Raw genomic sequence first — 23,414 nt, 5'->3', positions numbered from 1 at the left:
TACACAAGCTTTACCGGCATCAAATCCCCTGAAGGTATCAGCCTATAATCCAGGGTTTATGAACACTGTGTCCCCCCTGTACTGTATGATTAAGAAAAATAAGCTAAGCTGGTCATACACTAGTAGATTTTCAAACAAATGTTCCCACGAAAATTTTAGTCCATTCGATGACTTGACAAATGTCTTTCAAAAAAGTACTTCAAAATTCCACTTGCTTTTAAAACAGACAAAAAAACAAAAAAAAAATAAAACTGACCAAAAAAATGTGACTGAAAGCTTTACAAAAACAAGAGATCTGTTATTTGGGAATATCCCTTACATTAAATATTAGCAGATGCAATGAACAGCATAGAATTATAGATTACAGCATTGCACATAGTATCTAAACTGCTGGAAAACTCCAACACAATGATATATAAAAGCACACATGCAAAAAATGATAAACAATTTGTGGGAAAGCCCATGTTAGCCTAACAGAAGCTACCGATTGCCTTCTAACACATAAGAAAACCTTTCCAAGGCTCTGTCAACAGACCTTCCAATGATCTCTGAAGAACCAGAAAAGTAAGCAATGTTTCTTATTTCAATTCCCAACTAAAACTAATTTTTTTCAGTGAAGAAATTGTGAAATTTTGGCATTGATATTGAAAATATGACCAATCATGCCAAAAAATAGGATTTTTATAACAGCTTACCTGTAAAATCCTTTTCTTGAGTACATCACGGGACACAGAGCCACAGTAATAACTGTATGGCTTTATGGCACCTTTAGGTGGACACTGGTACACTTTAAACAGGAAGTTCAATTCCCCATATAACCCCTCCCCTTACTGGGAGTACTTTAATTTTGTAGCAAAGCAATACATGTGTAACCAGAGAGGGGAGGGACCTGTGTCCCGTGATGTACTCCAAGAAAAAGGATTTTACAGTTAAGCTGTTATAAAAATCCTATTTTCTTTATCATACATCACGGGACACCAAGCCACAGTAATAACTGTATGGGATGTCCCAGAGCAATGGCACCTGAGGGGAGGGGACAAACAAAAGTAGGGTGCAATCAGACCTGAGGACCTATACTGCTGCCTGCAGCACACTGCTCCCAAAGGCGATAGAATCTGGTGAATGTATGGAATGAAGACCAGGTTGCGGCCTTGCAGATTTGAGCCATGGAGGCTTGGTGATGCACTGCCCACGAAGCACTAACAGCCCTGGTGGAGTGCGCTTTGACCTGAAAAAGGTGGAACCTTCAAGCCATAAGCTTGAATAATTTCTGCCGAATCCATTTGGCAATAGTGGATTTCAATGCTGCCTGTCCTTTCCTAGGACCTTCAGGCAACACGAACAAAACATCCGTTTTTTTTAATCTGAGCAGTCGCCTTCAAATAGATCTTGACTGCTCTCACTACATCCAAAGAGTGTAGTGACATTTCCTCCTTAGAACAGGGTTCTGGAAAAAATGAAGGTAAAACAATATCCTGGTTTAGGTGAAAACCTGAAACCATCTTTGGCGGAAAGCTAGGATGAGGACGCAATACAACTCTATCCTTGTGAACGACTAAATATGGCTCTTTACAAGAAAGAGCCAACTCTGATACCCTTTTTGCAGATGAAATGGCTACCAGAAAAACAAGCTTCCTTGTCAAAAGGACCAAAGGAATATGTTGTATCGGCTCAACAGGCTGTTTCTGTAATGCTGACAGAACTAAATTCAAGTCCCAAAGGTTCAGGGGTGCTCTAACCGGTGGATTAAGCTGTGTTACCCCCTGTATAAAGCTTCGGATCAAAGAACGCAAAGCAAGCGGACGCTGAAACTATACTGATAAGGCCGAGACCTGGCCCAGTTTCATTTCTAGCCCCATTTGCAGAAAGGCAAGAATTCTACCGATGACATACTTCCTAGGATGCCAACCCTTGGATTCACACCAAGAAACATATGCCTTCCAGACTCTATAATAAAGGATTCTGGAAGCTGGCTTCCTTGCATTAATCAAGGTAGGCATCACTGAGCATGAAAGCCCACAGTTCCTTAGAATGTGGGTTTCAATAGCCAAACCATTAAATTTAGCGTTTGTAAAGTAGGATGGAACACTGATCCCTGCAATAGCAGGTCTGGACGTGGTGGTAGGGGCCATCGGGCCCCTACCACCATCTTTACTATTTCTGCATACCAAGATCTTCTGAGCCACAAGAACTACCGATTTCCTTTCTCGCTTGATCCTGTGAATAAGTCGAGGTAGCAGCAGAATTGGAGGGAATGCATAAATCAGTGAGAACTGACTCCACAGGGTCACCAAGGCATCTGTTCCGCATGCGAGTGGATCTCTTGTTCTTGACATAAAGTTGTCGACTTTGTTGTTGAACCTGGGCGAAAACCGATCTACATCCGGGATCCCCGATCTTTGGCATATAGCCAGGAAGATGTCAGGTGAAAGGACCATTCCCCCCAGGAACAGCTGCTGGCGACTTAAGTAGTCTGCCTGCCAGTTCTCTATCCCTGGAATGAAGATTGCAGAAATGCACGGCACATGTTTTTCTGCCCAGGTTAGGATAGGGTTCACCTCACCCTGGGCTGCCTGACTTCTGGTGCCCCCTTGGTGATTGATATAAACCACTGCTGTGGCATTGTCAGATTGAATCCTGACAGGAGAATTCCGCAACCTGAATGTCCAGGCCCTTAGGGCTAGACGCACCACTCAAATTTCTAGAATGTTGATGGGCCTTGGTCCTTTCGGTTCTGGACCATTTTCCTTGGACAGACGCTTCTTCCAAGACTGATCCCCAACCTGAAAGGTTGGCATCTGTTACCACATTTTAGGTAACTGGTAAGAAGGATTTCCCCTTCTGCAGATTCTCGGATATCCTCCACTAACTGAGGCTCTGCCGCACTTTTGGCGACAAGCGCGTTGGAAGATCTAGTGCCTGAATCTTCTTGTTCCAGGCCAATAGGATACTCTTTTGCAGCAGTCTCGAATGAAACTGAGCATAGGGAACTGCTTCGAATGAAGCCACCATCTTCCCCAACAACCTCACACCAAAGGCGAATGGAAGGACCCTTCTTTGCCCTGACCCCTTGGATCAGCTCCTTTATGGGGCTGATCTTTGCCTGGGGTAAAAACACTTTCTTCTGGGCTGTATCTATGACCAGACCCAAGTACTCTAATCTTCTTACTGGCTTTAAAGATTTCTCTAGGTTGATGACCCAACCTAGGTATTCCAGGTAGTTGACTGTGGTGACCACGTTTTGGTCCAAGCTGACTATCGACCGGTCTATTAAGAGCAGGTCGTCCAGGTATGCTATTATTGTTATACCTTGAGTCCTTAACCTGGCCAGGGGAGGGGCCAGAAGTTTCGTAAACACTCGAGGTGCAGTAGCTAGACCAAAAGGCAAGGCTACAAACTGAAAATGAAGTCCTTCTACTTCGAAACGCAGATACTTCTGGTGAGCGGGGAGAATAGGTACATGCAGGTATGCATCCTTGATGTCGATTGATGCCAGAAGCTCTCTACCTTGTAGGATGGAGACTATCGGATTGATTCCATGCGAAAAGAGCGAATCTTCAGGAACCAGTTTAGATCTTTGAGATCTAGAATGGGTCCGACATCCCCATTTGGTTTTGGTACAGTGAAAAGGTTTGAATAAAACTCTGACTCCTGCTCTTTCACAGGAACCACCGTGATGACCTTTTGCGACAAAAGTCATTCTAACGCTAGAGAGACTTTTTTCTCTGTATCTTTGGGGACATTTGACCTGAGGAAGCAAGGAGATGGGAACTCTCGGAACTCTAGTTTGTAACCTTGAGCTATTGTGGAGACCACCCATTTGTCCCGAAATTCTTCCTGCCAGATCTTTGAGAACTGCAGAAGTCTTCCCCCCACTCAAATGAGCGGGGGCGCCCCTTCATGAAGAGGCTTTAGCGCTCTGTCTTGTGGGCTACCACCCTCAGGACTTCTTTTGTCCCTGGGGTTGACCCTGAAGCTTACCTCTTGATTCTGACGGTGGAGGCCGTCGTAACTGCCTGGAGGCAGATGCTCCTGGCACTGGAGAAAGAGCCCGTTTAAATGAGGGACGTTTACTCTTTCTTAACTGGCAAAAGGGTACTTTTCCCACTTGATATTCTTTGGATATATTTGTTCAAATCCTCCCCAAACAGCTTTTCACAGCGAAAATAAAAACCAACCAGGAGCTTCTTGCATGGCGCTTTGGCTGACCAACCCTTTAACCATTTAATTCTACGCATATGTACCAACCCAAGTGTAAGGCAAGAGGTTTGAAGACTAGAATCTCTGATTGCGTCAATTGCAAAGCTGCTGGCAGCTCAGTTAATTTCTGGGCCTGCTGCTCGGGGAACACCTTGAGCACTTGTTTCAAGTGGTCTCTTAAGGATTAACATATCCCAATTGCCGCCACTGCAGGTTGAGCCACTGAACCCGCCAGGGAGAAAATGTTTAACAGGAATTCCATTTTTTTATCAGTTGGATCTCTAAGCATTTGCGCACTGTCAACCGGACAAGTCAAACTTTTATTCACAGAGGATATAGCAGCATCAATTGCTGGTATACTCCACATCTTAGTGCATTTTTCCTCCATAGGATAAAGTGTTGAAAACTTCTTAGGAGGAAAAAGTGCTTATCTGGGTGATCCCACTCAGAATACACAAGCTTTTCTAGTAATGAATGGACAGGAAAAGCATGCAAGGCTTGCGGGGGATTAGTGAACCCAAACAGGAGGTGTGCTCTTCAACCGACTCCATTAATGATAGCTTAAATGTGGCGTGGACCATTTCAGTAAGAGAATGCACCAGCAACTTCTCAGCATATGAAGCCGAAGAAGATCCTTCCCCACTTGATTCCTCGGAAGAGGAGGAATCAGCCTATTCACTGTCCCCTGAGGGGGATTCATCTTCCCCCTCAGTTCCTCCGTTTGGGGATCCTGGGTGGTAAAAGGGGACCTAATGCGTTTTCTTCCACTCTGTGAAGACGTGATTAAAGCCACTAATCTTTCCTCTAAGCCACTCATAGCTGAGGAGAAAACCTGCTCAGCTATATAGACAGGGGCTGAAGTGTCGGAACAATTGCAGCCCCTGATGACCGGGATGGCTCACTCTGACCAGCCTCCCTAGTACGGGATGGTGTTGCAGAGGGAGGGTCCTTAGGACCTGAGGGCGACCCCTTTGTGTCCTTGGTCTTTGCGGCATTTGAACCACCTCCTCTGGTCATAGTGCCGGGCACAACACAGAGGTACACCAAAAAAAAAAAAAAAATGCACCCACTGCTGAGCAATAGTCCAGCAACTGCTTAAAGTAAATGTGCCTGGGAATGCCTGTGTAACTCACTGATATGCCACCCATCCGCTCTGTGTCGCTCCTAGCTGTATGTACCTGAAAAAAGGTGTTATAGCTATGCAGCCCCCGTTGTGCATGCTAATTCACGCCAATGCCACAAAGCCCCGCCCCCTTTCTCCGACCACCCAAATAAAAAATAGTGTGTTTTCCCGCGCGAACGAGCTCCGATCTGAGCGGTCCATGTGAGCCGCTGTAATGGCGGCAGGAGCGGCGCAGCACACCGCCGTCTGATGCCATGCTCTTACTGCCTGGAGGAAAGCCTCCAGCGCTCCTGTCACTCCAATATGAGTTGCCGGTCAAAAACCAGCCAGCAGTACTCACGAGCAAAGCAGTACTTACGAGCAAAGCAGTACCCACCACCAGTAACCAGCCACCAGTACCCAAAAGTACCAGCCAGCAGGACCCACCAGTACCAACCCTGGAAGACAGCCGGCAGCAACAACCAGCCATACCCACCTGGGGGACAGCAGCAGCCAGTGATACCTGACCTGCAGGAATCCTGAGGAGTACCAGCCACCAGTACCTGCCACTAGTACCAGCCACCAGTACCCACCAGCAGTATCAGCCATCAAAACCCACCAGCAGAACCCGCAAGCCTATTAGATTGTAAGCTCTTCTGAGCAGGGCCCTCTTAATACTCTTGTATTTTATTGTATTATAACTGTATTGTCTCCCTTTTATACTGTAAAGAGCTGTGTAAACTGTTATAAACCATAAACAATACCGCGCTAACATAAAGGTTGTTCTACTAATGATTAGCAGAGTGAAATAAATATTAAGCTGCAATCTTATCGTGAGGCGTGCACACAAACATAAGAAGAAAAAATCAAAAAAAGACTGCGCTAAGACAAAAGGCAACAATCATGTGATATGACTAATCAGAACATATGAATATGTTTAAAATTGAGTTTTTCAAAATTAATATTTATGAATAAAAAACACCAGAGCTTTCTTAAAAAAGTGACTGAAAATATATAATAACCAAATAAAGATATAAAAAGTCCCAAATGAAGGTAAGAAAAAGTGACTGGCGTCACAAAAACACACAGTCCCTGGAGCCAAGGCAAATGCAAACAATGATCTTGGACATGTAACGCAATCCTTGGAGCCAAGGTAGATGTATTCAGTGTACATAGACGTAAAACACCCAGTGAAAAATCCTCCACCTAATAAGATGTCCGCTTACCAGAGGTAAGCTGTGAATCAGCTTAGTATTAACCTCTCCACGGGGAAGATCAGCTCCTCAGGTCTCCAACCAAGGAAGGGGGTGGGCAGGATCTTACGATGTGTTTAGCTCAATCCACACAGTAGGAGGACCCAAAAGGACAAAACAAATTCTCCATAGTGTAAAACTGTATTGCAATTTATTGAGGTAAAAAATGGTCACACTTACATTAAAATCAAGATATAAGGGCACATATGATCAGAATCAGCCGGCCGGCTTGCATGCACCCGTTCAGGCGAAAAACGATGACGTCAGCGCGTCAACCTTCCGACGTACGTTTCGTCCTACTGGACGTCGTCATGGGAACGGGCGACGCACTGACTCATCGCTATTTATGGAGACAAAACGAAACCAAGCCTCGCTATGAAGCTCGGATGGCGTCATCACAACATCCTGTTGGAAGAGGATGTATGCAACAAGTGGTGATGGAAAAAGGCTGGCGTTGCCCTCGTTAGCCAATCGCAGCCTCTTATTTACGAGGGAAGGGTTAGATAAATAGAATAATAGAATACATTGGAGGGCATGATCTAAACCTGTATACGCCATCTAGTGGACCAAATAAGATTGACATTCAAAGCCACTATACTATTATATAGAAGGAGAAACTGGTAAATAAGTAAAATAAAATAAAAATATTATAAAAATATTTTTCTAATATAATTATGGTATCTAAACATTAGAAAAAATGATACAATGACCTACTGACGCCATCAGAGAATCAGAGAGAGTTTACAAAATTTTATAGACAGCATGTCCATACAAAATTATAATGTACTTAAAATAAAAATAAAAATAAAAAATAAAAATAAAAATAAAAATACAATAAAAATATCCAGATATTTTATTAGAGATGTCACCCCTCATAACCCAACTCAGTGTTTTAGATGGAATGATGGTGGGATAGTAGGATAATACTTTATATTAATCTAAGAATTATCTAGAAAAGCGTTTAAATCTACATCAACGTTGAGCCCAAAGGGGGTGTAACACTTCAATCTGTGTATCCAGGTCATCTCGAGTCTGGAAATTCCTCGTATGACAGACCCCCCCCTCCAATGTGGAGTGTACCTGTCGATACCAAGAAAGATAGTTTTCTTAGGGTCGCGATTATGTGCTTCTAGATAATGTCTAGAGACCGGGTGTTTGGGAAAACCAGTGAGGATGTTAGTAATGTGTTCATTAAGCCTTACAGATAAGGGGCGCTTGGTTCTTCCTACATATTGTAGGCCACAAGGGCATTGAAGAAGATATACCACTCGCTTTGTGGAGCAGGTGATGAATGATCTAATCTCAAATTCCATCTGGGTGCTGGTGGAAATGAAGTTATGTGTCCTTCTATGTGTGCAACCACTAAGAGAACATACCCTACACCTCCTGCACTGATAGAAACCGGTCATATATTCAAAAAATCCTTTTTTGATAAGGGGAGGATCTAGGACATTTGGGGCCACTCTATTCCTGAGCGAGGGGGCACCTCTATAGATTACCTGTGGTTTGGCCGGAAGGATAGGACCAAGCACATGGTCATTTTTGAGAACATGCCAATGCTTTTTTATTAGCTTAGCTACATTGTTGTGTTGGGAAGAATAAGTGGTAATAAAGGGAATTGCAGGTACCCTCTCACGATGGAGCTTACTAGTTTCAAGTAGAGTGCATCTATCGATTTTGGCTACTTCATCTAATGTGTCCCTCAAAGATGTTTCCACATAGCCCTTCTCTAGGAAACGTTTTAATAAGATATCCGCTTGGGCTAAAAACTCAGTGTGGTTAGAACAATTACGTTTTAAACGAATAAATTGGCTCTTTGGCACAGACCTCAGCCAGGCCTCATGGTGGCAGCTGTCAGTCGGTATGTAGGAATTCCGATCTGTGTTTTTAAAGAAGGTGGCTGTGGTAAATTCTCCATCCTTCACACCGATCTTCAGGTCTAAGAAATTAATTTCAGACTGGCTGGCCTCATATGAAAGTCGGATCCCCCGGTCATTGTTATTCAGCCCCACCATATATGTATCGAGATCTTCACGGTCGCCATTCCATAGGAGGAGGATGTCATCTATATATCTGGCCCACAACACCACCTGAGGTTTCTGCTGGGCATAGATGACATCCTCCTCTTTTGGGGGCAGATCACATGATCAATATAATGAGTATAAGGATCATCTGCCATCTCCCCGTATGGTCAATTTTGAGCCCCATCTAGACTACCCTTATGGCCCCAGTTATGATCTCAATTTGGGCTACTATGAGGGTAGACCTCGAGAATTTCATAATCCTGGACCCAGAATCACTAGGAGGGAGTACTCGGAATACAATATCAGTACCCACAATCAATTCTACCCTTTAAGTGACCTTGAAGGCCCCCCTACTAGTTCCACCATCATGGAAGCACGTAACCAATTGGCCCCACAGTCCCATCCCAGATTGGGGGGACCCATAGATGATGGGAATAAACCTGGCCCCTCTAATTCTAATCATCAGCAATGGGGTTTTCACAGGCCAGGCCAAGGCACCAAAAGGCCAGCAGACCAAAGAGAGGAACTAGAGGGGGGAGGCGATTGCGATCTAAAAAGGAAAAAAGCATAACCAATAATGGTATATTCAATCTAAGTTCTGTTTCCTTAAATGACTCTGAAAAATCTTTACTTAACAAAGGTCTTAAATTTGCACCACCAAGAGGTTTGAATAAGTTTCAAACTTTTATAGATGTGCACAAATTTGTCCGCAAGGTCAACATTAAAAGATATTTAACCTCTAACCCTATTACTAATATTACAACCGGTTCCAATGAATACCGTCACTCTGGGCTATCAAATGCCTCCCTTTTCAATCCTCCCGGGGCTATAGCCCCCTCATTGAAGGTGTTTAAAGATCTAGTCCTTAAGGATTTAGAGCAATTACCCCTCAAAAAAGTATACTTTGACAAAAATCTGAAAACTGGTCTAGATTCCTTATGTCACAATAAGAACTTAGTCATCAGACCGGCAGATAAGGGGGGTGGCATTATAGTTTTGGACAGGAACGACTATCTTAAAGAAATGTCTAACATCTTGGGAGATCGTGACACCTATACCCCCCTTAGATCAGATCCAAAAGCCCAATATAAAAAAGAATTGGAGGCGCTAATTAAGTTCGGGTCAGAACAGGGTATCCTAGATAATAAGGAGAAAGCCTATCTGGTACCAAAAGCCCCTCGTACCCCTGTTCTCTATTACCTGCCAAAAATTCACAAGCATCCTACCTGCCCCCCGGGACGTCCCATAGTCAGTGGAATAGATTCCATATCGTCCCGGGTGGGCAGGTATATAGATTTCTATCTACAGCCATTAGTTACCAAGATGCCGTCGTACCTTAAAGATACCCGTCACGTAATCAATTTACTCTCTAATTATACTCCTGGGCCCAATTGGTGGTTGGTGACAGCAGACGTCGCCTCATTATACACCGTAATACCCCATAACCTAGGACTGTTTGCAGTTGAATATTATCTCAGACAAGATTCGTCATTATTTGATGAACAAATATGTTTCATTATGCAACTACTCCACTTTGTGGCCACTAGAAATTATTTTTGGTTTGGGGGTCAGTTTTACAGACAGGACAGGGGGGTCGCCATGGGGGCAAAGTATGCCCCCAGCTTGGCGAACCTCTTCATGGCCCTGTGGGAGGAGGATGTCATCTATGCCCAGCAGAAACCTCAGGTGGTGTTGTGGGCCAGATATATAGATGACATCCTCCTCCTATGGAATGGCGACCGTGAAGATCTCGATACATATATGGTGGGGCTGAATAACAATGACCGGGGGATCCGACTTTCATATGAGGCCAGCCAGTCTGAAATTAATTTCTTAGACCTGAAGATCGGTGTGAAGGATGGAGAATTTACCACAGCCACCTTCTTTAAAAACACAGATCGGAATTCCTACATACCGACTGACAGCTGCCACCATGAGGCCTGGCTGAGGTCTGTGCCAAAGAGCCAATTTATTCGTTTAAAACGTAATTGTTCTAACCACACTGAGTTTTTAGCCCAAGCGGATATCTTATTAAAACGTTTCCTAGAGAAGGGCTATGTGGAAACATCTTTGAGGGACACATTAGATGAAGTAGCCAAAATCGATAGATGCACTCTACTTGAAACTAGTAAGCTCCATCGTGAGAGGGTACCTGCAATTCCCTTTATTACCACTTATTCTTCCCAACACAACAATGTAGCTAAGCTAATAAAAAAGCATTGGCATGTTCTCAAAAATGACCATGTGCTTGGTCCTATCCTTCCGGCCAAACCACAGGTAATCTATAGAGGTGCCCCCTCGCTCAGGAATAGAGTGGCCCCAAATGTCCTAGATCCTCCCCTTATCAAAAAAGGATTTTTTGAATATATGACCGGTTTCTATCAGTGCAGGAGGTGTAGGGTATGTTCTCTTAGTGGTTGCACACATAGAAGGACACATAACTTCATTTCCACCAGCACCCAGATGGAATTTGAGATTAGATCATTCATCACCTGCTCCACAAAGCGAGTGGTATATCTTCTTCAATGCCCTTGTGGCCTACAATATGTAGGAAGAACCAAGCGCCCCTTATCTGTAAGGCTTAATGAACACATTACTAACATCCTCACTGGTTTTCCCAAACACCCGGTCTCTAGACATTATCTAGAAGCACATAATCGCGACCCTAAGAAAACTATCTTTCTTGGTATCGACAGGTACACTCCACATTGGAGGGGGGGGTCTGTCATACGAGGAATTTCCAGACTCGAGATGACCTGGATACACAGATTGAAGTGTTACACCCCCTTTGGGCTCAACGTTGATGTAGATTTAAACGCTTTTCTAGATAATTCTTAGATTAATATAAAGTATTATCCTACTATCCCACCATCATTCCATCTAAAACACTGAGTTGGGTTATGAGGGGTGACATCTCTAATAAAATATCTGGATATTTTTATTGTATTTTTATTTTTATTTTTTATTTTTATTTTTATTTTAAGTACATTATAATTTTGTATGGACATGCTGTCTATAAAATTTTGTAAACTCTCTCTGATTCTCTGATGGCGTCAGTAGGTCATTGTATCATTTTTTTCTAATGTTTAGATACCATAATTATATTAGAAAAATATTTTTATAATATTTTTATTTTATTTTACTTATTTACCAGTTTCTCCTTCTATATAATAGTATAGTGGCTTTGAATGTCAATCTTATTTGGTCCACTAGATGGCGTATACAGGTTTAGATCATGCCCTCCAATGTATTCTATTATTCTATTTATCTAACCCTTCCCTCGTAAATAAGAGGCTGCGATTGGCTAACGAGGGCAACGCCAGCCTTTTTCCATCACCACTTGTTGCATACATCCTCTTCCAACAGGATGTTGTGATGACGCCATCCGAGCTTCATAGCGAGGCTTGGTTTCGTTTTGTCTCCATAAATAGCGATGAGTCAGTGCGTCGCCCGTTCCCATGACGACGTCCAGTAGGACGAAACGTACGTCGGAAGGTTGACGCGCTGACGTCATCGTTTTTCGCCTGAACGGGTGCATGCAAGCCGGCCGGCTGATTCTGATCATATGTGCCCTTATATCTTGATTTTAATGTAAGTGTGACCATTTTTTACCTCAATAAATTGCAATACAGTTTTACACTATGGAGAATTTGTTTTGTCCTTTTGGGTCCTCCTACTGTGTGGATTGAGCTAAACACATCGTAAGATCCTGCCCACCCCCTTCCTTGGTTGGAGACCTGAGGAGCTGATCTTCCCCGTGGAGAGGTTAATACTAAGCTGATTCACAGCTTACCTCTGGTAAGCGGACATCTTATTAGGTGGAGGATTTTTCACTGGGTGTTTTACGTCTATGTACACTGAATACATCTACCTTGGCTCCAAGGATTGCGTTACATGTCCAAGATCATTGTTTGCATTTGCCTTGGCTCCAGGGACTGTGTGTTTTTGTGACGCCAGTCACTTTTTCTTACCTTCATTTGGGACTTTTTATATCTTTATTTGGTTATTATATATTTTCAGTCACTTTTTTAAGAAAGCTCTGGTGTTTTTTATTCATAAATATTAATTTTGAAAAACTCAATTTTAAACATATTCATATGTTCTGATTAGTCATATCACATGATTGTTGCCTTTTGTCTTAGCGCAGTCTTTTTTTGATTTTTTCTTCTTATGTTTCTGTGTAAACTGTTGGTGCTTTATAAATCCTGTACAATAATAATAATAATAATAATCTGTACCCACCAGCAGTACCCACCAGCCTATTAGATTGTAAGCTCTTTTGAGCGAGACCCTGTTAATCCTCTTGTATTTTATTGTATTATAACTGTATTGTCTCCCTTTTATATTGTAAAGCACTGCATAAACTGTTGGCGCTATATAAATCCTGTATAATAATATTAATAATAATAATAATAATAATAATAATAAGTACCCACCACCAGTAGCCGCCGCCAGTACTCGCCAGTACCAGCCAGCAGTACTCGCCAGCAGTACGAACCCTGGAGGAGGACAGCTAGCAGCAACAACCAGCCATACCCGCTGGGAGACAGCAGCAGCCAGCGAAACCTGCAGGAATCCTGAGGAAGAAGTGAGGGTTGAGGTGCAGGTACTGCAGTGCATCAGTGTGAAAGCAGCCTTAGGCCCGTTTCACATGATTGGTCTGATCGGGTCCGACTGTCTGTTTTTCAGGTGGACCCAATTGGACCCGCCATTCACATCTATAGAGCGGCAGATTTAAACTGACCTCCGTCTGTTTACACCCGCCTATCTGCAATCCGTTCTGCTTAAAAAAAACAGAAGGGGATCAGTTTAAGCCCCGGAAGGTGAGGCGGCTATACACTAGCAGGAGATTCCCACTCTCCAGGCCAGTGGGGGGGGGGATGACCAAAGACTTTGCATGTTCTGGAGGCATTTTGCCAAGATGAATGGGCAGCTATACCATCTGCAAGAATTTGCGGCCTCTTAGAAAATTACAAAAAAAAAAAAAGATTGCACGCTGTAATTGATGTTAAAGGGGGCAATACACAGTATTAGGAACTAAGGGCATGCAGACTTTTGAACAGAGGTAATTTTATTCGTTTACTTGTTGCCATGTTTTGTTTTACGATTGTGCATTCTGTTATGACCTAAAGTTGAATATGAATCCCACAAGAAATAAAAGAAATGTGTTTTGCCTACTCATTTAACTTTCAAGATGTGGTACAAAAAAACATTAGCAGCTTCTTATTACCTTGCTGTTTACACAATAAGGATGATAGCACTGAGAACACTGGGAACACGCCAAAAGATGACCTTCCGAGCCGCGTCCAAAGCTGCCACAAACCACACACATATCCTAGGAAATCAGACAAAAAAAAAAAAAAAGTTAAGACACACTGGTGCTACACACAGAAAAGGAAAAAAAAAAAAAAAAAAACACAAATACTCCGAGCATAAAGCCTCACCTGCATGAGTACAAATTTGTCATTGTTGGAAAACAGCACCACTGTGTTTTGCATGGTATCATCTTCCTCCTCCTCTTCTTCCTTACCAGGAGAACTTTCAACATCTGCCATCTGTCCACACATTCAAATAAGGATACATGAAATAATACAACACAACATAATGCAGCATCAAAACAGGTCATTTTGCTAAGGTGATTTTGTTTTTAAGCCTCATGCACACTGGCCATTTTAAAAACACTGCTTCTAGAGGCTTCTTGCGTTTTTTTTCTGCCTTTAAGTGCCCCTCAATTTTAGCATGCGTGTCCATGCACACAGTGGCGTTTAGAGGGGGGGGGGGTGTAAATAAAAACACGATATAGATAATATATATCATCTATAAATCTTATATCTATATATTTATTTTTTTAAGCAGAAGACCTAGAGAATAAAATTCTGGCAATTTTTTTGTCACATGGCATTTGTGCAACGGTTTTTAAAACTCAATTAAAATGAAAAACAAAACACTGTAGTGAATTTTAACACAAACACAATAGAATACCAAAATGTTTGTTAAAATATAAAAGATGTTACGATAAGGAAGTAAATATTCAACATGTCACGATTTAAATTTCTGCATGCTCATGGAACAGCGCCAAACTACAGTACTTTAAAATCTCCATAGGTCTGCGCTTTATAAGCCTTTACAGGTTACCGATCTGAGCGGCACAATTAAATCGTTAAAAAAAAAAATTGCCATCTTGATTCAATCCCCCCTCACGATCTTAATCCAGCATTTCCATGATTCATACAGTGCAGAGCCATTTTCTGCTCACTCGCAGCTGTCAAAAAAAGCCAGCAAATGTTTATCAACATTCCTCAGCCCTGAGAGAACTAAAAACAAAGTATAATTTGGTTATTTTAGATCAAAGGGAAGAACTTAGTCTGCAAATTAGGTCAGTTTAACCACTTAACCAGTTGCAGACCAACCGCGGCAGTTATACCAAGGCAAGCTGGTTTGGCTGTGCAACTCGCCATACTGGAACGTAGGTTCGTGCACTAGCTTTTGGGTGCGCACTTCAGGTGCTTGCCCGCGGGTCCGGCAGACTAGATGTCTGCCGGCCACCCACAATCGCAGGAAAGAGGCAGAACAGGGATCTGCCTGTGTAGGAGAGAGATCAGTTGTTTCTAGTGATCTGGAACAGCGATCCCTCTACTCTGACAGTCCGTCCCCTTAACAGTTAGAAAGCACCTCCCCAAACATTAGTTATATTTATTTTTAACAGAGACCACAGAGAATAAAATGGTGGCAGTTGCAATATTTTGTGTTACACTGTATTTTTGTAGCGATCTTTCAAACGCAATTTCTGGGAAAAAAATACACTTCAATAAATTTTTTATATATGATATATACACACACATATATCTTTTCATGTGACAACACTGAAGAAATGACACTTTGCGACAATGTAAAGTAGTTAGTGTACAGCTTGTATAACAGTGTGAATTTGCTGTCCCCTTAAAACAACACACAGCCATTATTGTCTAAAGCACTGGCAACAAAGTTTAGTACACCCCTAAGTGAAAATGGCCAAATTAGCCATCTTCCCTCCCCGGTGTCATGTGACGTGTTAGTGTTACAAGGTCTCAGGTGTGAATGGGGAGCATGTGTGTTAAATTTGGTGTTATCGCTCTCTCTCCCATTCTGGTCACTGGAAGTTCAACATGGCACCTCATGGCAAAGAACTGAGGATTTGTAAAAAAGAATTGTTGCTCTAAATAAAGATGGCATAGGCTATAAGATTACCAAGAGCCAGAAACTGAGCTGCAGCATGGTGGCCAAGACTATACAGTGGTTTAACAGAACAGGTTCCACTCAGAACAGGCCGCGCCCTTGTCGACCAAAGAAGTTGAGTGCACATGCTTAACGTCATATCCATAGGTTGTCTTTGGGAAATAGATGTATGAGTGCTGCCAGCATTGCTACAGAGGTTGAAGGGGTGAGGGGTCAGCCTGTCAGTGCTCAGACCATACGCCGCACACTGCATCAAATTGGTTTGCATGGCTGTCGTCCCAGAAGAAAGCCTAAGGACATGGATTACTGGAACCATGTCCTGTGGTCCGATGAGACCAAGATAAACATATTTGATTCAGATGGTGTCAAAACGTGTGTGGCAGCAGCCAGGTGAGGAGTACAAAGACAAGTGTGTCTTGCCTACAGTCAAGCATGGTGGTGTGAGTCATTGTCTGGGGCTGCATGAGTGCTGCCGGCACTGGGGAGCTACAGTTCATTTAATGAACCATGAATGCCAACATGTACTGTGACATACCGAAGCAGAGCATGATCCCCCTTCCTAAGGGGACTGGGACGCAGGGCAGTATTCCAACATAACCTCCCCAAACACACCTCCAAGACGACCACTGCCTTGCTAAAGAAGCTGAGGGTAAAGGTGATGAACTGGCCAAGCATGTCTCCAGACCTACACCCTGTTGAGCATCTGTGGGGCGCATCCTCAAAAAGGAGCAAGGTCTCTAACATCCACCAGCTCTGTGATGTCATTATGGAGGAGTGGAAGATGACTCCAGTGGCAATCTATGAAGCTCTGGAGAACTCCATGCCCAAGAGGGTTAAGGCATTGCTGGAAAATAAAAATGGTGGCCACACAAAATATTGACACTTTGGGCCCAATTTGGACACTTTCACTTAGGAGTATACTCACTTATGTTGCCAGCAGTTTAGACATGAATGGCTGTGTGTCGAGTTATTTTGAGGGGACAGCAAATTTACACTGTTACACAAGCTGTACACTCACTACTTAACATTGTAGCATAGTGTAATTTCTTCAGTATTGTCACATCTACCTATCTATCTAATATATATCTATATATATCTATAAAATTTATATTTATTAGAGCTGCACGATTCTGGCTAAAATGAGAATCACGATTTTTTTGCTTACAGGATATATCACGATTCTCTCGGCGTAACATCTTTCACATTAAAACAAAAAAAATTGTGCTAACTTTACTGCTTCGTTTTTTTTTTATTTATTGAAGTGTATTTTTTCCCAAATACAGTGTGACATAAAATATTGCAGCAATTGCCATTTTATTCCCTAGGGTCTCTGCTAAAAAAAAAAAATTATATATATATATATATATATATATATATATTCTAATGTTTGGGGGTTCCAAGTAATTTTTTTTAGCAAAAAATATTGATTTTAACTTAAGTGTCAGAAAAAGATTTAGACTTTAAGTGGTTAAACTTCCTGCATTTATAAGTTGTTTAAAACTTGGCAGATTGCCCAGGTTATTTGTTTACACAGAGAAGTTCTATGCCTTTGATCTAAGAAGGAAGTTAGATACAATGTTTCAAGTTCTAAACTTGGCAGACTGCCTGGATGTTTTCTTTTGACAGCTGAGTGAGCAGATAATCTCTCCACTTGTTTATATGAAAGAATCAGCAAACTCAGCAGGAGAGATCCTCAGGGGAGGTGAATCAAGATCACGATTTCTTAACGATTAATTAATTTATATTTATATATATATATATATATATATATATATATATATATATATATATATATATATTAGATATAGATATCTATATAAAAAACACAAAATTCTGCATGCATGTTCCGGCGGCGGGCTGCTTCTGCTGTGAATATTCACGGCAGAAGCAGGTCTGTGGGTGCCGGGCACTCAATGTCCTCCGGCACCTACAGATCATTGGTAATACACACAGAACAGGGATCTGCCTAGTATAATACATTATAGGCCTAAATTTATAAAGAAATTTAAGATTTTTTTAATTTTTTTGCTAGATGTGTTTTATAGCAGAAAGTTAAAAATATATATTATATATATATATATATATATATATATATATATATATATATATATATATATATATATATATATATATATTTTATTTTTTTTTTTCCTCAAAATGGTTGGCTTTTTGTTTATAGCGCAAAAAATAAATGCAGTGGTGATCAAATACCACCAAAAGAAAGCTCTATTAGTGGGGGGAAAAAAATGAAAAATTTTATTTATTTGGGTACAGTGTCGCACGACCGCACAATTGTCATTTCAAAGGCTAGTAATTAGAGGTCGACCAATATGGGTTTTTCTCTGCTGGCCGCTGCCAATATTTAGAAATCGCGGCAGCCAATATATGATGCCGATTTTTTGGGGGCCGATATGTTAAGCCGATATTTTTTTTTTTCCCCCTTCATCTCATAAAATCTAAGAGTTAGACCCCTTTCACGATGGGGCATTTTTCAGGCGCTTTTGGGCTAACAATAGTGCCTGTAAAGTGCCTGCAAAACGGCTCCCCTGCAGTCTCAGTGTGAAAGCCAGAGTGCTTTCACACTGATGCGATGCGCTGGCAGGATGTTAAAGTCCTGCAAGCAGCATCTTTGGAGCGGTGTATACCGCTCCTCCACCATTTCTGCCCATTGAAATGAATGCGCACCGCTGCCGAAGTGCCTGCAAAGCGATTTGGCAGCGGCGCTTCACGGGCGCATTCAATCCCTTCCTTGGGCGCTAGCTGGGTTATAAGTGCCCCGCTAGCAGCTGAATAGCACCGTTAAAATGACGGTAAAGCGCCGTTAAAACTAGCAGCGTTTTACAGTCAATGCCCGCCTGCTCCAGTGTGAAAGCAGCCTAAAGTAATAAGTGATACAGAAAATTTCTTACATTTAAAACAGGTAATCAAAACTTTTGGACGAAAAATAAATAGGCTAACTTTACTGCTTAGTTTTTTTTTTAAAATTCATTAGTGTATTTTTTCCAAAAAAAAGTTGCGTTTGAAAGACCGCTGCGGAAATACCGTGTGACATAAAATATTGCAGCAACCACTATTTTATTCCCTAGGGTCTATGCTAAAAATATATAATTTTTGGGGGTTCTAAGAGATTTTCTAGCAGAAAATACAGGATTTTTACTTGTAAGCAACAAATGTCAGAAAAGATTTAGTCTTTAAATGGTTAAACTGAGAACTCCTCCACAAGGAGTTCAGTTCATTGATAAAAAGAAACTAAAAAGATACAATGTTTCCACTTATCAGACTTGGCAGGCTGCCCAGTGAGAAAAGAAGTGAAAACTTCAGGCAACTTGCATTGAATTCTATTACAGAAGTAATTTGCAAGTCACCCTGAAGTTATAATCAGCCTTTTTTTTTATAACCCCAACGGGGATGCCGATTAATTAAAAAACGCCAAATATTGGCCGATATATCGGTCGACTTCTACTAGTAATCTCAGAACATTAGTTATAGAGTCTCTTCTGAAAGAAGAGATCAGTATTCCGATAGAGACACTTTTTTTCCAGTGTTGCATGAATGTCACTCCCATACGGCCCTTTTGGCAGAGACTATGTGATCAATGTTATGGTTGAGGTTGTTTGAGAAACAATATATGTAACGTAATGGAAACTAAAACAACCTAAAATTTGCCGTAAAGTGCTTTTCTATTTAAACTAAGTCCATGCACACTAGGCAGCAGAAAAAAAAAAACAAAAAAAAACAAAAACACACACACATTTAAAAAAGCTTGACGCAGTGTTTAGCCGCCCGAACGCTCCTCTCAAAAATGCATTGGCGATGGGGTTTTTCCTTCAGCCTGTAAATGCTCCTCTACAAATACTACTATAAATGCCCAAATGTGCATGGACACACAGGTGAACATCAAGCTTCTACCAGCTGAAAGAAAAAAAAAAAAAAAAACACAAGACAAACATCTAAGCAGCATTTTTTATGCCAAGTGTGCATGAGGCCTTAGGCCCCATACCCACACTTATGCTACTAGTCGCATGACAAGTCGCGCCCCGTGTTTCCCAATGAGTACCGTTCATATTTGTGCGACAAAGTCACAGCGACTCTAAAGCAGTTCCTGCACTATTTCGGTCAGATTTTCATGCCACTTGAGGGCCACAGACTTCAATGTAAACCCTCAAAAGTTGCATGAAAGTCTCATCTGCATGAAATACATGAAATTTGTGTGTGACTTTGTAGCACAAACAAGCACATTGTGGTCAAAGTCGCACTCATCCAAAGTCGCATCAAAATCAGTTCAAACTCGCACTGTAAAGTCGCAATGGAAATTGCACGATTTTGAAGTCGCACACGTGTGAATGGGCTCTTAAAAGAGAATATTCGTCAAATCAGAGGTTTAGGATTTCTCACCGGCAACGTCTCAATGGAAGAGGTTGTGGATTTTAACCTTGATCTTCCTCGCCCTCGGCTGCTGCCAGCACCACTGCCTCCACGAGGTCGCCTTCTTCCAGGAAAGCTGCTACTTCGGCCCTGCACAAAAAGTACTCATTAAATCATGTGTTGCTGAAGCAACATCACAATAAAAGAGGGCAACAACTGAAACTAGTCTACCATGTCAGCAATTTAGGCTCGGACCAGCGTACCTTAAAAAGACACTATGCAACAAAAAATAATTAGGGAAAGGCCCCCCAAGCCTGGGTTCACACTGCCGCGTCTTTGAATCCGACATCCCTGTGCTTCTTCACCGCGGCTTGCATATGACTTCACCAGAAGTCAATGCAAGCTGTATTGAGGTTGCACCAAAAGTAGCGCAGGAATCATTTTCTAAGTCAAAGCGACTTGAGTCACACTGATTAGAACGGTTCCATTGCAGTCAATGGAGCACAACTTGTCATGCACTTTGAACTCTCAAATCACATAACCAGTCGCGGCAGTGTGAACCGGGGCTAAAGAAAGGAGGTACCAAGGCGATTCAAGTAGTCTGACTAAAAAGTAAACAATCTTTATTGAAAAGTATTTAGATTAAAAGTAGTGAAATACACACATCACAAAAATTTAATCTCCACCCAACACCATTAAAAATTGACAAACATTGTCAGTGAAAATAAAATCATGGAATTGGAACTAAAAAGATGACTGATAAAAATGCTATCACCTTATGCCTTGTCTCAAATTAGAGCCACAGATGGTGGCCCGAAGAGTGAACAATCTTAAAGATATCCTCGTACATTTGGCGTTTACTAGAAAATCCAGACAGTTGGCTACCAAGAACATTTTTTTCCCCCCAATTTCCTTCAGAGCTTCCATTTTTAACTGTCCCCTGGCTTCACCATGAGATTTTCATTTGCTCTGTGCCCACTGTGCCAGTGGAATCTATGGAGTTCTGTGCAAGTCTCTGCAACATACGTGCTCCTGTTCTACGACTCCACATGCAGCAGTTCAGAGCACTGCATACCCAGCCAGCAAAAAAGATGTAGCGCAAAAGCTACACTTATCTTTTTTCATAGCAAGGATTGACTAAAGCAACTTTATTAATTTTTCAAACATTAAAAACGCTATTACTTTGCTTCAAAATTACTTAAAACTAATTAACTGTAGAACAAAACGGTGGCAGTTACAGTTTCGTAATGTTGCACAGTATTCGCTTTTTGGTTCATCAAACCCAAATTTTCAGGAAAAACACACTTAAATGAATTCTAGTGTGCACAAACAAAACAACATTTTTTTTTAATAAAGTTTAACCATTTTCTGTTCAGGCCAATTCGGACGTTTCTCACATACATGTTGAAAATTGCATTTTTTGGCCATAAAATTACTTGGAAATCTACCCTGGAATTACATATTTTCTGAAAGTCCAGTCTCTGGAGAACAAAATGAGGGCTGGAGCAATGTTCTATATTGCACGATATTTGCTCAGCCTTTTGGTAAATGCAAACATCAGTTTAAAAAACAAAAAATAAGAAAAAAACCACCACCACACTTAAAAGGATAAACGCATTTTTTTTTTGCAGTTTAAAAAATGTGCATTTATTATTTTTTGTAGTAGGAGCCTGTAAAGCATTGCAACAATGATCGGCAGATCGCTGATGCCATGCAGGTCTCCTGCACAGTCAGTGTACCTGCTTGCCCGTACATGCCGCATGGGTAAGCAGATACTGCCTGACAGTAAGACTCAATGAACTACCACAGCGATCAACAGCGCCGTGGTAGTTAATTGAGAACTACAAGTTAACAGCCGCAAAAGATGTTGAGGCTCATAGTTCTTTCACACAGAGCTTTGTGTATGAATAACACGGCCGTGTGGGCAGAGCCCCAAGGCACTTCTCCCCGTACTGCTGCCACAGGGACGGGGAGGTGGTCGGCGGCTGTAACACTGGGAATATGTTCCATGTTCCACCCTAAAATCAGGTGGAACATGTAACATGTTCCAAAAAAGGTAAACTTTTTAATGTATTTTAGTGCACACAAACAATACTCTATTTTTGGCAAAATGTGGAAGACTGTTGCACCAAGTAAATGGTGACAAACTATGGTACCTAAATTTCTACATAGGCAATACCTAAAAAAGCTTTTACGGGTTACCAGTTTATAGTCAAACGTGAGCTCTGGTGCTAGACTTTATTGCTCTCACTCGGACGTTCACGGCAATATCTCACATGTGTGGTGCAATCAGTTTACATATGCACCATGTGTGTGCTCGCATTTGCATGTGAGCAAAAGGAAAAGGAGTTTATTTAATTTACATTTTTTACACTTTTTCTTTTTTACTTTATTGCCATCACAAGGGATGAACAACATCCCTTGTGATAGCATGGTCTGTGACAGATGCTCTTTAAAATGAAAAAACAAAATCGTATTTATTTGGATTTAAATCATAAATCAATTGATTTATGCATCATGATAAAAAAAAAAAACCTGTGTTTCATATTACCTATATGAGCTCCTCTCTTCAGCAATATCCATGATCCCATCCTGATTGGCTGAGACAGAGCAGCGGCGCTATTTGATCCCACCGCTGTCGAAGTCAGTCAGCCAATCAGGGGAGAGAGGAGCGGGGCCAGGTCGGGGCTCTGTGTCTGAATGAATACACGGAGCTCTGATTCGGCTTGGGTGACAACCTGAAGCAAGCTGTTGGCCGAGGGGCACTCAAAAGGAGGGAGGGGCCAGGAGCAGCAAAGAGGAACTTGAGGAGAGGAGGATCTGGGCTGCTCTGTGCAAAACCAACTGCACAGGGGAAGTAAGAATAACATGTTTTTTTGGGGTTTTTTTTGTCTTTTAAACAAAGCCTTTACAATCATTTTAAATTATTTTTTTTTAATCAAATTTATCTAAAAGATAGTTTTCTATTTAAGATACATTAATAATTTAGTTTATTCAGCATGAAATGGAGCTTAGTTATGTAGCATGAGGCTGTATATTCTGCAATATTTACATTTTTGGTAAACTCATTCAATGAATCCAAGCTCTGCAAGCCGAGATAACATGCACTGCATTGATGCATTCACACAATTTCACAGTAACCATGAGATAAACCAAAGTTCAGGAATATTCCTTTATTTTGCAAATTTATGTACACTACAAACTGTATGATTGAATCGGTCCTGATATTGCTGTTTTAGTAACCCGACAGCTTAT

The 23,414-nt window shown here is 41.6% G+C and overlaps 1 protein-coding gene across 5 annotated transcripts in view; it reads right to left on the bottom strand.

Moving 5' to 3' along the window:
• Positions 1–23,414, bottom strand: part of KMT2D (lysine methyltransferase 2D) — a 247,640-nt gene that overhangs the window by 133,529 nt on the left and 90,697 nt on the right. For 4 of the 5 annotated variants that reach the window (XM_073614049.1, XM_073614048.1, XM_073614051.1 and 1 more), the window contains 3 exons: positions 20,190–20,309; positions 14,024–14,134; positions 13,810–13,914 (listed from right to left, as the gene is read on the bottom strand). In XM_073614049.1, the coding sequence (XP_073470150.1) occupies positions 13,810–13,914; positions 14,024–14,134; positions 20,190–20,309 (336 nt within the window). The remainder of the gene's footprint in view (positions 1–13,809; positions 13,915–14,023; positions 14,135–20,189; positions 20,310–23,414) is intronic. The other variant, XM_073614052.1, reaches the window with a different exon arrangement.

The sequence above is a fragment of the Aquarana catesbeiana genome, linkage group LG02 (genome assembly GCF_042186555.1).
Source record: "Aquarana catesbeiana isolate 2022-GZ linkage group LG02, ASM4218655v1, whole genome shotgun sequence".
Taxonomy (NCBI): domain Eukaryota; kingdom Metazoa; phylum Chordata; class Amphibia; order Anura; family Ranidae; genus Aquarana; species Aquarana catesbeiana.
This window is presented reverse-complemented; position numbering and strand designations above follow the sequence as displayed.